The 12,424-nt window shown below is 34.9% G+C and overlaps 2 protein-coding genes across 3 annotated transcripts; both read left to right on the top strand.

The window, feature by feature from the left end:
- The first annotated feature begins 385 nt into the window (after positions 1-385).
- Positions 386-2,167, top strand: WIH1 (cysteine-rich TM module stress tolerance protein). Its single transcript, XM_089613337.1, has 3 exons — positions 386-690; positions 780-969; positions 1,900-2,167. Exons 1-3 carry the CDS (start codon positions 636-638, stop codon positions 1,943-1,945), a joined length of 291 nt encoding a protein of 96 aa, XP_089469463.1. The 5' UTR covers positions 386-635; the 3' UTR covers positions 1,946-2,167.
- Positions 2,168-5,577: 3,410 nt separating this feature from the next.
- On the top strand, positions 5,578-12,308 carry LOC149399135 (putative amino-acid acetyltransferase NAGS2, chloroplastic). 2 transcript variants are annotated; one of them, XM_089611541.1, is made up of 10 exons: positions 5,578-6,022; positions 7,858-7,945; positions 8,079-8,287; positions 8,975-9,126; positions 9,618-10,020; positions 10,677-10,774; positions 11,029-11,140; positions 11,231-11,390; positions 11,848-11,920; positions 12,008-12,308. In XM_089611541.1, exons 1-10 carry the CDS (start codon positions 5,687-5,689, stop codon positions 12,153-12,155), a joined length of 1,779 nt encoding a protein of 592 aa, XP_089467667.1. In that variant the 5' UTR covers positions 5,578-5,686; the 3' UTR covers positions 12,156-12,308. The 2 variants fall into 2 exon arrangements, with proteins under 2 accessions (XP_089467667.1, XP_089467666.1); XM_089611540.1 differs by lacking the exon at positions 5,578-6,022 and adding an exon at positions 7,132-7,686.
- The last annotated feature ends 116 nt before the right edge of the window (positions 12,309-12,424 follow it).

Genomic DNA, 12,424 nt, shown 5'->3' on the forward strand with positions numbered 1-12,424 from the left:
AAGAGGAAAAAAAAGGCATGATCCATACAAGAATTATAGAATTATTGCTTTCGAAGTTCCAATTATTAAATCGATAGATTTTATTTGGTTGTGTTTGTGTATACACACACAGGCAGAATCGTGATTCGTGAATCATGCCTTAAAACTATTTAACTTAATAAAAGGGATATAATTTCTATCAATATCTATATATATCCCAATATCTATGCCGGGCTTTTTTATTTTTATTTTTTATTATTAAGTAATAAAAAAAAGCAATAAATGGGAAGAAGATATTTTGGAGAAGTTAAAGTGCCACGTTGCCGAATATTCCATCCCTTCTCTCTTTTCTTAATGGGTGGGCTTTCCTATACTTTATTTATTTTATCTTTCCCAAAACGCGTTGTGAGCGTGTGCGACTCAGTGAGTCGAATCCTCCTAATTACTCGGCTTCTTCTTAACTTTCTGGTCATCTCTTTCCTCTATCTATCTGAATTCCTAGAAACTTCCTTTCAATCTCTCTCTCTCTTTCACAACCGCCTCTATAAATATACATTTCTCATGCTCTTGTATAGAACTTGTCGATAATATCAATCGTGCGTTACGATTTCTGTTTTCTTCAGAACTAAAAAAGAAAAAAAAAGAGGAATCTAATCATGAGTTACTACAATCAAAATCAACAACCTCCCGTTGGCGTTCCTCCTCAGCAAGGTGAAACGAAATGGAATTTATATATTTTTTTTCTCTTTTTTAGAGTTTTTGTTTGTCGTTAAATGTTAATTTTGGGTGGTGTTTGGCAGGTTATCCGCCAAAGGACGCTTATCCTCCGCCGGGATATCCTGCTCCGGCTGATGGATATCCTCAGCAGGGATATCCGCCGCCGGGATCTTATCCGCCTCAGGGAGGTTATCCGCCGCAGGGTTACGCTCCGCAGTACGCCCAACCACCGCCTCCCAGGAGAGACAACGACTCTGGTTGTCTTCAAGGATGGTAAAACCAAATCTCTTCCTTCTCCGTCTGTGAATATGTATATGCGTGTGTGAATTTGATTCCAATGTTAGGTTTTGGTTTGATTTGATTTGCAAACACCTTGTTCTGTTTCGCATTTTTACTGCGATTTAGGGTTTTTCTTTTGTCGATTATTTCTTAATGTTTTTAGATGCATTTTAGAAGTATTTTTTGCAGTGCCGAATTGATGATTCGTCTCATTTTTTTTTTTTAGCGGTGCTTATATTGTTAGCATTATCAAGATTTGTTGATTGCGATGTGCTGCGAAATTCTGATGACAAATTTTGTGACAAGTCGAATTTTAGGTTTGAATTTAGGAATTTATCTTATATGGACTCGTATGTCTTTGAGAGCCGAACATCGATGCAAAATAGGCTCTATTTAATAGCCGAACTATGTAGATCCTTTAAAAAATGATGATTTTGCTAAAAGCCTATTTAAGTAATGGATTTGCAAAATAATCAACATTTGTTTAAAATTAGTGAAATAATCAAAATATATAATAATAGGGTTTCAAAAAATTTGATAACATAATTTTGACTAATGTACTAAAAATTTGAAATATTTTGCTAATCAATTTTTTTCGAATAACTATTTGGTATAAATTTTTCTTTAAAAAAAAGGGGCATTTCCTGGGTTACTCAGTTTTTTTTTTATTTTTATTTTTTTTTTAAAGGCAACTTTGCTGCGGAATTACCATTACTCAGTTATTGTTTTCATTGAATTAATTTATTGAAACCTGGAAAACATATTCCCGAGGCATAATAACTTGCTTCTAGAATTCTGAATAGAAGTGCCTTAACGTCAAAGGCAACATTATACTCTTATAAATATTATTCTAAACCAATTTGTCAAGATAGGTTTGCTTTACTTATAACATTATCACATTGGCTTATTTTCTCTGTTTTGCAGTTTGGCTGCTCTATGTTGCTGTTGCCTTTTGGACGCTTGCTTTTGAGGACACAAAACGACATTTCATCATCTCACGCCATGATTCCATGAACGAACTTATCTTTGGTTATTCAATTCTTATCATCTGTTTTGCCATTAACTTTGCTACTATGTCGTTTTCTTCTTATTCTCTACATTTAAAATGCTAGCCTCTGCCTTTGTATATGAAGAAGCATATGATCGTTACTTGGTTGATTCGCTGACATTGAAGGATCTCATATTTCGACTATCTGAAGTCTTTTGTGTGATTGGTTGAGCTTTGTTTTGTTCTGATTTTGAATCCAAGTAGATAATTGCTTTGAGGTGAAATAACGTGAAAGATCACCTAAGGATATATGTGGAGAATAAAACCTGAAATTTTCTGCCATTTAATTGTGGAAGTTCTAGTCGGACAGAATAATGCTGTATAATCGAAGTTAGAACAGTTGGGTTAGTTGTCCCAAATATGGGTGACGCAAGAATGTTAGTCAAACATTTACTTGGTTGTTGGGTTGGCTCTTTAAAAAAATCGAGGAGTTCATTTCGGATTAGGCCAAAAATAAAGGAAAAAAAAAATATCAACCAAGTCTTCAGAAGATATATGAATTTCTTAAAAAGAAGTTAAAAAGTGGATCATAGATTCTTTTGTCATCGTTTTTCCTTCATAGAAAAAAAACCCCCTTGTGATAGAAAACGATCACAAAGGTCTCACGGATCATGACAAAAGATTGGATTGATGAAGTCCTCTTAATCTCCAGGCTCATCTTTACATACCTTCTAAACTCAAAAGGTTCAAACGAGTTCTCTCAGCTCGGGGAAACTCTGCCTTTCTCACTACACTTTCTCTCATTAAATCTATCTTTAGCTCTCTATCTTTAGAGACGAGATCAAGATGAGACCCCCCCACCTCACATGTAACAAATTAATTAACATTGAACGTCAAAGCGTGCGTCGAAGGAAATCCATGTGTGCCCTCTTATTTCACTTTTAATCAATTTTTCAGGCGGCGATGAGTCAGAAACCACTTTCACATGAGATGAGGTAATGACAACAAATTGATAGATTTCACCCCTATTTAGCCCACATGACCACTGCGAGGCCTGTGCTGCCCTTAACGCACAGAGAAATGGTAGTTGCTATTTGAAACCGGCCACTATTGTTGCAATGTTAGTCGATGACTAGAGATTGCTAAGACAAGCGGCGACCACACAAAAAACGAAACCTTAAGGAGGTTTTTCTAGAGAGACAACTAAACTTGTAGTTTAAAGTCTATGTTGAAAACTTGAAATGATAGTTTTTCTTAAATGTAAGTTCCTAAAAACTAATTATGGACACAAAAAGGTTGATGAAACGCAACACTAAAAAAATTGTCTTTAAGATCTCATTAAAAAATGATTTTTACTTTATTTTTTGTTTTGTTTTTTTTGTTTTGTTTTTTTTTGTTTTGTTTTGTTTTTTTGTTTTGTTTTTTTTGTTTTTTTTTTTCTCTAGATGGCCAGTCAATATCAAAACACCAAACGCAACAATAAACATTGTATCTTCAAGTAAACAATTATCAAAATAATAATCACCGCTCTAAATTTATATGGTTTTAATGTTGGTCATTATATCATAGCTAAACATTTATATTTACAAGATTATGAACTGTTATGCTTGTTACTGCATAATTTATTCAAGTGATCAAAATCCCCATTATAAACTACCATAGTTTTCAAAATTCAGCAAAGACAAAAATTGACCACCGAAAGAATATGGAGATGGAATTGGTTGCAGATGTAATTTTATTTTGGAAGCGGTGAATACTATAGAGTTTAAACATGCGCATATTGAGCAAAATATAGTCGCAGAGTTTCTGTAAAATAGGTCTTTCTTTCATTCATTATTCTTTTGTAAGTTTTTCAAATTTGCCTTATAATATTCAAAAGGGACATTTCCTTAACTAGGACTAAATTAAGGGACATTTCCATTTTCCTATTTTTTTCAAAAATTTACCAAACTAGGACTAATAAAAAAAAAAAAATCGTTTTTTCGATGGGATGAGCGGGAAAATAGAAAGAGTTAGAAAAAATAAGAGATTTCATTGGGAAAGATTGTAGGTTGGTAATTAGTATGATGGTATAATAGGAAGATTTTTGTGTATCTCTCATTTGACTTTTGTTTGACCGGTCCTAGCTTGGTAAATTTTTGAAAAAAATAGGAAAATGAAATTTTGCCTTAATTTAGTCCTACTTTTGGCAATTTTCCTATTCTTCAAAATCTTACTGTAAAAGATAGCAAAGGAACTAGATACAAATTTTTTGTGTAATCTTTCTTTCTTGCTTTCTTCTTTTCTTTTCTAATTTTTAGATTGGTGTTTTCTTTAATTTATTCTTATTATTTTCATGTTCTAATGGTTGTAACCACTGTTTTTCTCCGCCACAAGTGAGACCTATTAAAAAATTCCCGTGGTATCGCTCACGCTTAAAAAAAAACTCCTTCCCAACTGTCAAACAATCTGCCCAAGACGACCCGATACCTTCACATTTTTAACCGCATAGGTGAATTGAATGATTCGTCTTTGACTCCGATCAAACAATATCTATATGCAACATAAGTATTACTACATAAACTTTCATTTAAATGAAATTTTAGAAAAGACATCTACCATTTCTATAAAATTATTCTCGTTATCGATTTTTTTTACCGACGTTTCCCCAACCTCTTCACGAAACTACCAAAATTTCGGAAGGAGCAGAAACCTTGCCGGTGTTGTATGGCTGTTGAAATATCAAACTTCTATGTGATATATTAGCTAAAACAATAAAAACCAATTAAAATATGTTACCATTTTTTCAGTCCGTAGTTCTTATTCAGTTGGGGAGAAACACTTGAAGGATTACACCGTTACTATCGCGTTTAGTCGTGGAATGTGACTTATGAGAAGAATGTGGACAAACAAAAGCGTCTGATATTTTAAATTTCAAAATTAATTTTGGATTGAACGTGAAACGTTTAGCTCATGTAGATAAAACTCAATATAAATCAACGAAGCATAATTCCGTGGACCCAGAGATTCGAAATACATGTGAATATGTGATCACAATCTATATTATATACACACACACACCAGGGCCGGTCCAAACTCATCGGGGCGATTCAATATTTTGGTGCACTATAATACTAATAAAATTTAAATTTTCACGATAAAAAATATAAATTTTTAGAAAATGGGCAAAAAATGTAAATTTTCTTAAAAATAGGTAAAAAGTATAAAATAATTTTTTTTGGGCCCAGCCCAATTGGGAGTCCAAGGCACAAGCCTTGCCCGCCTTAGCAGGGCCGACCCTGGTCACACACATATATATATATATATATATATATATATATATATATATATATATATATATATTAATTACTCACTTCTCACTTCATTTCTAGTTCAACAATTATTCAACGAGTCGTACGTCATTTATCTTATTTCTTACAAAACAAACAACAAAACAAAAAATTATCTCATCATCACCTTTCTCTTCGTCTCCTTAATAATGCCCTTTGGTTCCGTAGCGTGGCTGTGGTGTAAACGACACATAGATTGACGTCGTTTTCACTCGCACATACAGTCGATCACTGTACATCAATTATTCTCAACATGTATAGTGAGAGCCAACATTCTGTGTTTCAAAAGCGCCCACTATAGCCCATTGTTGATTTTCCCCTTCTCCTTTTTTTTTTTTTTTTTCACAAAAAAGTATTTTATTTATTTTTGGATATCTTTTTCTTTTGTTTTCATATGGGTAGCTCAAGATTAAGATTATTCTTGGGAAATACTGGGGTTTCTTCAAAGCATTTTACCATACAGAACAAGCGATACTCAGAAGTTGAAAACAAGAAGATCGGTTATGAAGCTGGTCAACGCTGGTCAAAGGGAAGGAAAAGCTGGTGTGTGGTTGATGAGAAAGAGTCGGAACGCAGTGTCGTTTTGGAGGAAGATGAGCGTGATCAGAGGAGCTTTGTTAAGGCTCTAAGAGAAGCTCAGCCGTACAGATTTGCCTTCACCGGCCAAACTTTTGTTGTCGTTTTGTCTGCCGAGATTATTGCCAGCCTTTGCTTGGATTCCATTCTCAAGGTACTACAACGAATTAAACCCTATTTATTAATAATAGATCGAGCCATAATTAAGAATGTGCTTTTGAACAAAATGCTAATAACCAAATTAAAGTGAAAGAAGGAGAAAAAAGGGGATATTCCGGGTACAATAATTGATTATGCTCATTCACAGAATAAGTACTTTAAAGTTTGAAAAACTTAAAAAAAAATACCATTTTTTTAAGTTAAAAATGTAAACAACTCTTGTTCTAAATTAAGTTATAAACGATAAAAATAAAATAAATGAAAGTGTAAACATCAGAAAAAAAAATGTGAACAATAAATGTAGACAATCACTCGTTTATGAGTTTAAAATTTGTGTAATTAATCTCGAAAAATTGGTATTGGGCAACTGCTTCGTAGAAATACGAGTCAATATTGCAATTTATGGACAATTTATTTACCTTTTTCTCTATACTATACTATAGGCAATTATTATTATTATTTATGCCGACGGTTTCTTTTCTGAAGAACAAGAAACAATAAGTGAATTTGATTTTTTCTTCTTCTTCTTCTTCTTTATGTGACAATTATTGAATCGGGCATTCTTTCTTCGTACAACCAAACAAGAGACCGGACTAGAGTGATGTCATGTGTGATTCAATCCCAAATGTTATTAATAAAACTCTTAATAAAATAACCATCCCTTGACAAACTGCCTCCTAAAGTAATATGTGGCGCCTGGAAAACGAGAGAGAGATTCAGTTTTCGCAGATGTCACCTCCCATATAAATAATCAAATTTAATGTTGTCTCTCTCCTTACGAAATAAATAGTCAAATACACAACAAATTATTCTCCCAAGTTGAAAGAAAAATAAAATATAATTTCGATATACCAAAATACACTTTATTTATTTTTCAATACACTATCTTCACATAAATTATTCATTAAAATTAGTCATTTGAGTTTTTTTTTTTTTTTTAAATCCTTATTTTTTTTATGCAAATATGGAAATTTAACTTCTAAAAAAATCCTAAAGTTGCGCAACCCCTATTTGAGACTGTCAATTTGACAATAAATATATTATTAAAATAACTATATGTCTTACTCACGATACTGTTAATGTGATTAAACAATTTAGTAATCAACGGAGTAAAGCGCTCCCGTGGGTCCCACAATCCTCTTCCGCCGCCGCGGACAGAGAGCCCTAAAATCTCTCTCTCTTTCTCTCTCCGAGGTCTCTAAAATAATTGAGTTAGAGATTTATCACACATCATTTTCTTCTTCTTCTTCGAGCTTCTAGACGTAGCATTCTAGGGTTTACAGTCTCGGTTTTGCAATGGCGTCTTCAATTCCGACCTCTCGCTTTCCTGTACGAGTCCGCCACCGAAATTTCAACACTCCGACGGACCTCCGACGTCGATACTGTTTCCAATTTTCCGATCGATTTCCCCGCCGCCGGGAATCGGCGGCTACAGTAGCAGAATCCGGGAGGGGAGTGGTGGTTCCAGCGAGGCGCGAGGCGTTCGGCGGCGCCGAGCTGGACTCCGGCGAGGAGAGCTACAACTCGGCGGAGAACAAGCTGTTCGTGCGGTCGCTCCGAGAGGCCCAGCCGTACTTCAAGACCCACATGGGAAGCACGTTCGTCGTGATTATCTCTGCGGAGGTCATTGCGAGCCAGCACTTGGATTTCATTCTCAAGGCAACGATCTATGATTTTGTTTTTCTCTCGACTAATTTTGGTTTGGATTGCTGGGAAAATTCATTGCAACTAGTAAAAAATAAAACAGCTTTTCAGCGTTTTTTTATTTTTATTTTTTATGTCGTGGTTTGTTTAATAAGTTCAAAGTTGATGAATTTTATTTCAATTCAGGATATTGCTTTCCTTTATGACCTGGGAATCAAGTTCATTCTTGTTCCTGGAACGCATGTGCAAATCGACAAGCTTCTTGCTGAGAGAGGTAAGGGAATTTGAATTCATGGAATTGATTCTCAAAATTCCTTTACTTGAATTAGTGAATTTGGTTCTGTAACTAATCGTAAAAAATTTCTTTTTTTTTGGGTAATGAAATCATATGTTTTAGCTTGTTATAGGTTGTAGACCAATGTACGAGGGTCGATACAGAATTACAGACCCGGATTCTCTAGAGGCCGCGATTGACGCAGCCGGTGGGATTTGCGTGAAGTTGGAGGCAAAGCTCTCACCGGGACCCGCCATTTGTAATGTCCGCCGCCACGGAGACAGCAGTCGCTTACACGACGTCGGTGTCAGCGCTGCAACCGGGAACTTTCTTGCAGCCAAGGCAAGGTTTTTTTTTTTTTTTTTTTTTCGAACTCTAGGAAAAAGAAATACCAATATTGAAAGTTTTGAGAGCGATCTTAGACCTTATACATTAGACATAGACAAACACGTGTCATACTCATCGTCATGATAATCACAAAAGAATAAGCAAACACCTTATTTAGAGTTTTGGTTTGCCATTTAGCCAATCTTTAGTAAATTTTTGGTAAATAGCCATGACCAAGTATTTATACGCGTAAATTGACTGAAAAATCCTATCAAAATGTTGGCTATTTACCTAAACTTTACAGAACGTTGGCTATTTACTTAAAACTTACAAAACGTTGGCTAAGTAGAAATTTCTCTAGTTTTAGTTAGCTAGTTTGCTAATTATTTGTTTAAAATATATTTATGCATAGAAGTCAACCAAATTCAGGGTTAAGGGTTGCTTTTTAGAATAAATTGTAAACGTAAGGGTTTTTAAATTACAAACGCAAAAACTAAGGAATTGTTTTACAATAGAGTGTAAAACACATGATATGATTGTGTCAATAAGTCAAAACTCGAGGTTTTTGTATGAGAGTTGTAAAACACAGGAGGGATTTTATATTGTATTTTTTCCTATAAATATGTCTTCTAAATGTCTTTTTATAATTCTTATAGTTTTATACCTGATGTTTTTTTTTCTTTTGATATCTTATCTGGGCAGAGAAAAGGTGTTGTTGAAGGTGTTGATTATGGGGCAACCGGTGAAGTTAAGAAAGTGGATGTGACTCGAATACGTGAGAGGCTTAATGGCGGTTCTATAGTTTTATTAAAGAACCTTGGCTATTCTAGCTCTGGAGAAGTCTTGAATTGCAAGTAGGCTTAGAACCTTATAACTTTGACAATTATCAGTTTTTTGGTCCTTTTTCCTGAATTGGTTGGTATTTCGTGAAATTATGCTTCTTATGTGGACTATTTAAATTCAGACGCCCCCGCACGCACACACACACACACACACACACACACACACGCGCGCACACACACACACACACACACACACACATATAAGTGGTTTGCAGCTGCAAAATATTCCTTTTTGACTTGCAAAATCTCCCTAATTTTCACTTTTAGATGAGAAGTTGTTTAATAATTAATAGTGTCGGACTATATTTAGGTTATACTTGAAGTAAATGGTTTTTGTTCTCCATGACATGAATACAAGTTGGGATTATTTGTTGTTTTAACCTTTTTCCAGTTCTATAAAGCCAGGCATAATACGTTTGAAGTTTATTTAAATGTTTCGTGTCAACTATTTGATGATGCACTTCTTCTTCTTTTTTTTTTTTTTTTTTTTAAATAAATCGCAGCACATACGAAGTTGCCACAGCTTGTGCATTAGCTGTTGAAGCAGACAAGCTTATTTGCATCATGGACGGTCCAATTCTGGATGAAAATGAACGGCTCATTCGCTTCTTAACTCTTGAAGAAGCGGATAACTTGATTCGCAATCGAGCTAAGCAAAGTGAGATAGCTGCGAGCTATGTGAAAGTTGTTGACCAAGAAGATCATTCTCACGTTGGACACTATCCTCCTGTTGCTTCTCGACAAAATGGAAGGCAGTACAATGCGATGTTTCAAAATGGTGTTGGTTTCGGAAATGGGAATGGAATTTCCTCCGGGGAACAAGGTTTTGCTATTGGAGGTCAAGAGCGGCTAAGCCGACAGAATGGTTATCTTTCAGAACTGGCTGCTGCGGCTTTTGTTTGCCGGGTGAGCCTTTTACTATTATGATGTATTCTTCATATCCTTTTTTTTTTTTTTTTTTTTTTTTTAAATGTTCTTACTTATTCTTGACACGTTTTTTTAGTCATTAACCACAAATCTCTTTCATCCCTAGTATAAGAAACTGAGTTGGTTATTTTGGTAGCCATGTTATAACTATAAGTTGGACAAAAGTGCTTGTATATCAACAAATTACAGTGTTTGTTTGTTGGTATGCTCCAGCAAATTTCTTGAAAAATAGAAATGTTGGGTCGTAATGTTAAGGTAGCAATCTTTACAAATTTGAACGGAACTTTCGAATAAAAGCACAATAGCGCTTAAAACTGTTTTTTTTCTGTCCAGAAAATGGAAACTTCCGTAGCTTCCATTCATATCGCTATACTGTGACTGTAACTAGATATGTGGACTTTAGCTCTGAATTTGGATGCCACTTGGTATAGGTTTGCAATATTAGAAGGTAGAATGCCATGATGATTATCATATGCCTAGCGTGGCATTCTTATTGAATTCTATTCTCGGGTGTTGGGAAACCAGTTTACAATGACATGATGATAGTAGGATTTAACTGCTGTTATTATTAATATTATGATTATTATCATTGAGCATCAATCATTTTGCGAATTGGTACTTTGTTTTCATTCCAGGGTGGTGTTCAGAGAGTTCATTTGTTAGATGGCACAATAGACGGCGTATTGTTGTTGGAGTTGTTCACACGAGATGGAATGGGGACAATGGTGGCAAGGTACGTGTTAGACCCAGAAGGGTAAATTAGTAATTATTTTAATTTAGTTATGTGTATTTTCTTTAGTTGTATAGTAGTGTAATCGGAGAATTCGTTGACCTCTCGAATTCTGAACTACGTTTTCAATAGTTAAATTTGTTGTCAGTATGCAATTTAGCTTGTGCTTTGAATAGAAAATCTGGGGGGAGATAAAAATTTGGACGACAATTTAATTAATTTAGCGTCGGTATCGTAAAATGTCTGGTCCGGTGCAGTGACCTTTATGAAGGAACGCGGATGGCTGAGGTGACCGATCTCGCTGGACTAAGAAAGATTTTACAACCTCTGGAAGCATCTGGAGTGTTGGTTCGCAGAACCGATGAACAGGTTTGTTGTTCTTCACTTGAGAAAACAAAAAATGGAAAAACTGAACCTGCGAATAATTTTTAGGAATTGTATCTTGTTCTGTTTTATCAGCTACTTGAATCTTTGGATTCCTTTGTTGTGGTGGAAAGAGAAGGTCAGATTATTGCTTGCGCCGCACTCTTTCCTTTTGTGGAGGATAAATGTGGAGAGATCGCTGCCATTGCCGTTGACCCTGAATGTCAAGCGAAAGGGCAGGGCGATAAATTACTCGGTTAGTCCTTTCTTTCAAGCATCTAGTTTAAAGATAGCAGAACACACTTTTTATTTATTTATTATTATTGTTATTTTTTTGTGGCTGTTTCTACAATCTTGCAGGCTCCTAATAGGCTGGTACAATATCAATTTATATGATTTGAAACGTTGATTACAAAATGGCGTATCCCAATTTATTTTTGGTTTTTATAACAAAAGGGCTTAGCCATGCTTGACTACATTAGATTATTTCCACTATCCATGTCTATTTTTATTTGTTACTATTTGGTAAAAAATAATTAAACACTTCGGTTCAGGTTTATTCAACACTACATTGTAGAGTTTGTCTTTCTTTTTGAATGAAAATGACTAAATGCTACTAATTCAATAGTTTGAGGACCATTATTTTACGGACCAAACATTACACACAAAATAGTTCATGGACAATTCGGCGCTAAAGATTCATTTTTCTGCAGATTTCATTGAAAAGAAGGCCTCATCTCTTGGTTTGGAAAACCTGTTCTTGCTCACCACACGAACGGCAGATTGGTATGCCCTTGACATTCTCATTACTTATGATTATTCTAATTTTTGTTGTTGTTGAAACTTAAAGTGTTCCTTTTTGTGTCACAACAGGTTTGTGAAACGAGGGTTCTCGGAATGTTCGATCGAGTCAATACCGGTGGAACGGAGACATAAAATCAATCTGTCCCGGAGATCCAAGTACTACATAAAGAAGCTAATACCCGATACCAGCGGAATCACTAGTAATAGGAATTTTTGAGGGGGTCTTGTGTAGAATAGTTTTAAAATTTTGGAGGTGCCTTAATGTTATTTTTCTCTTAATTTAGTTTACTACTGCTTATCATGCAGATATACATCTATTTTGGGCACAACACAACAAGCCTATTGCATAGAGTGGATTGTTTAATTTAAATATTTTTTCTTCCATATCCGGATCTTCTACCAAGGACTGTCTTTTGCCCATGCATCTTGTGAAATCCAGCCACAAAAGTGATTATTGGTAAAAATAGCAAAATAGAAAACCAGATA

This window comes from Urtica dioica, chromosome 4 (genome assembly GCF_054948205.1).
Source record: "Urtica dioica subsp. dioica isolate 48M chromosome 4, U.dioica_male_clone48M_v1_H2, whole genome shotgun sequence".
In the NCBI taxonomy this organism is placed as follows: Eukaryota; Viridiplantae; Streptophyta; class Magnoliopsida; order Rosales; family Urticaceae; genus Urtica; species Urtica dioica.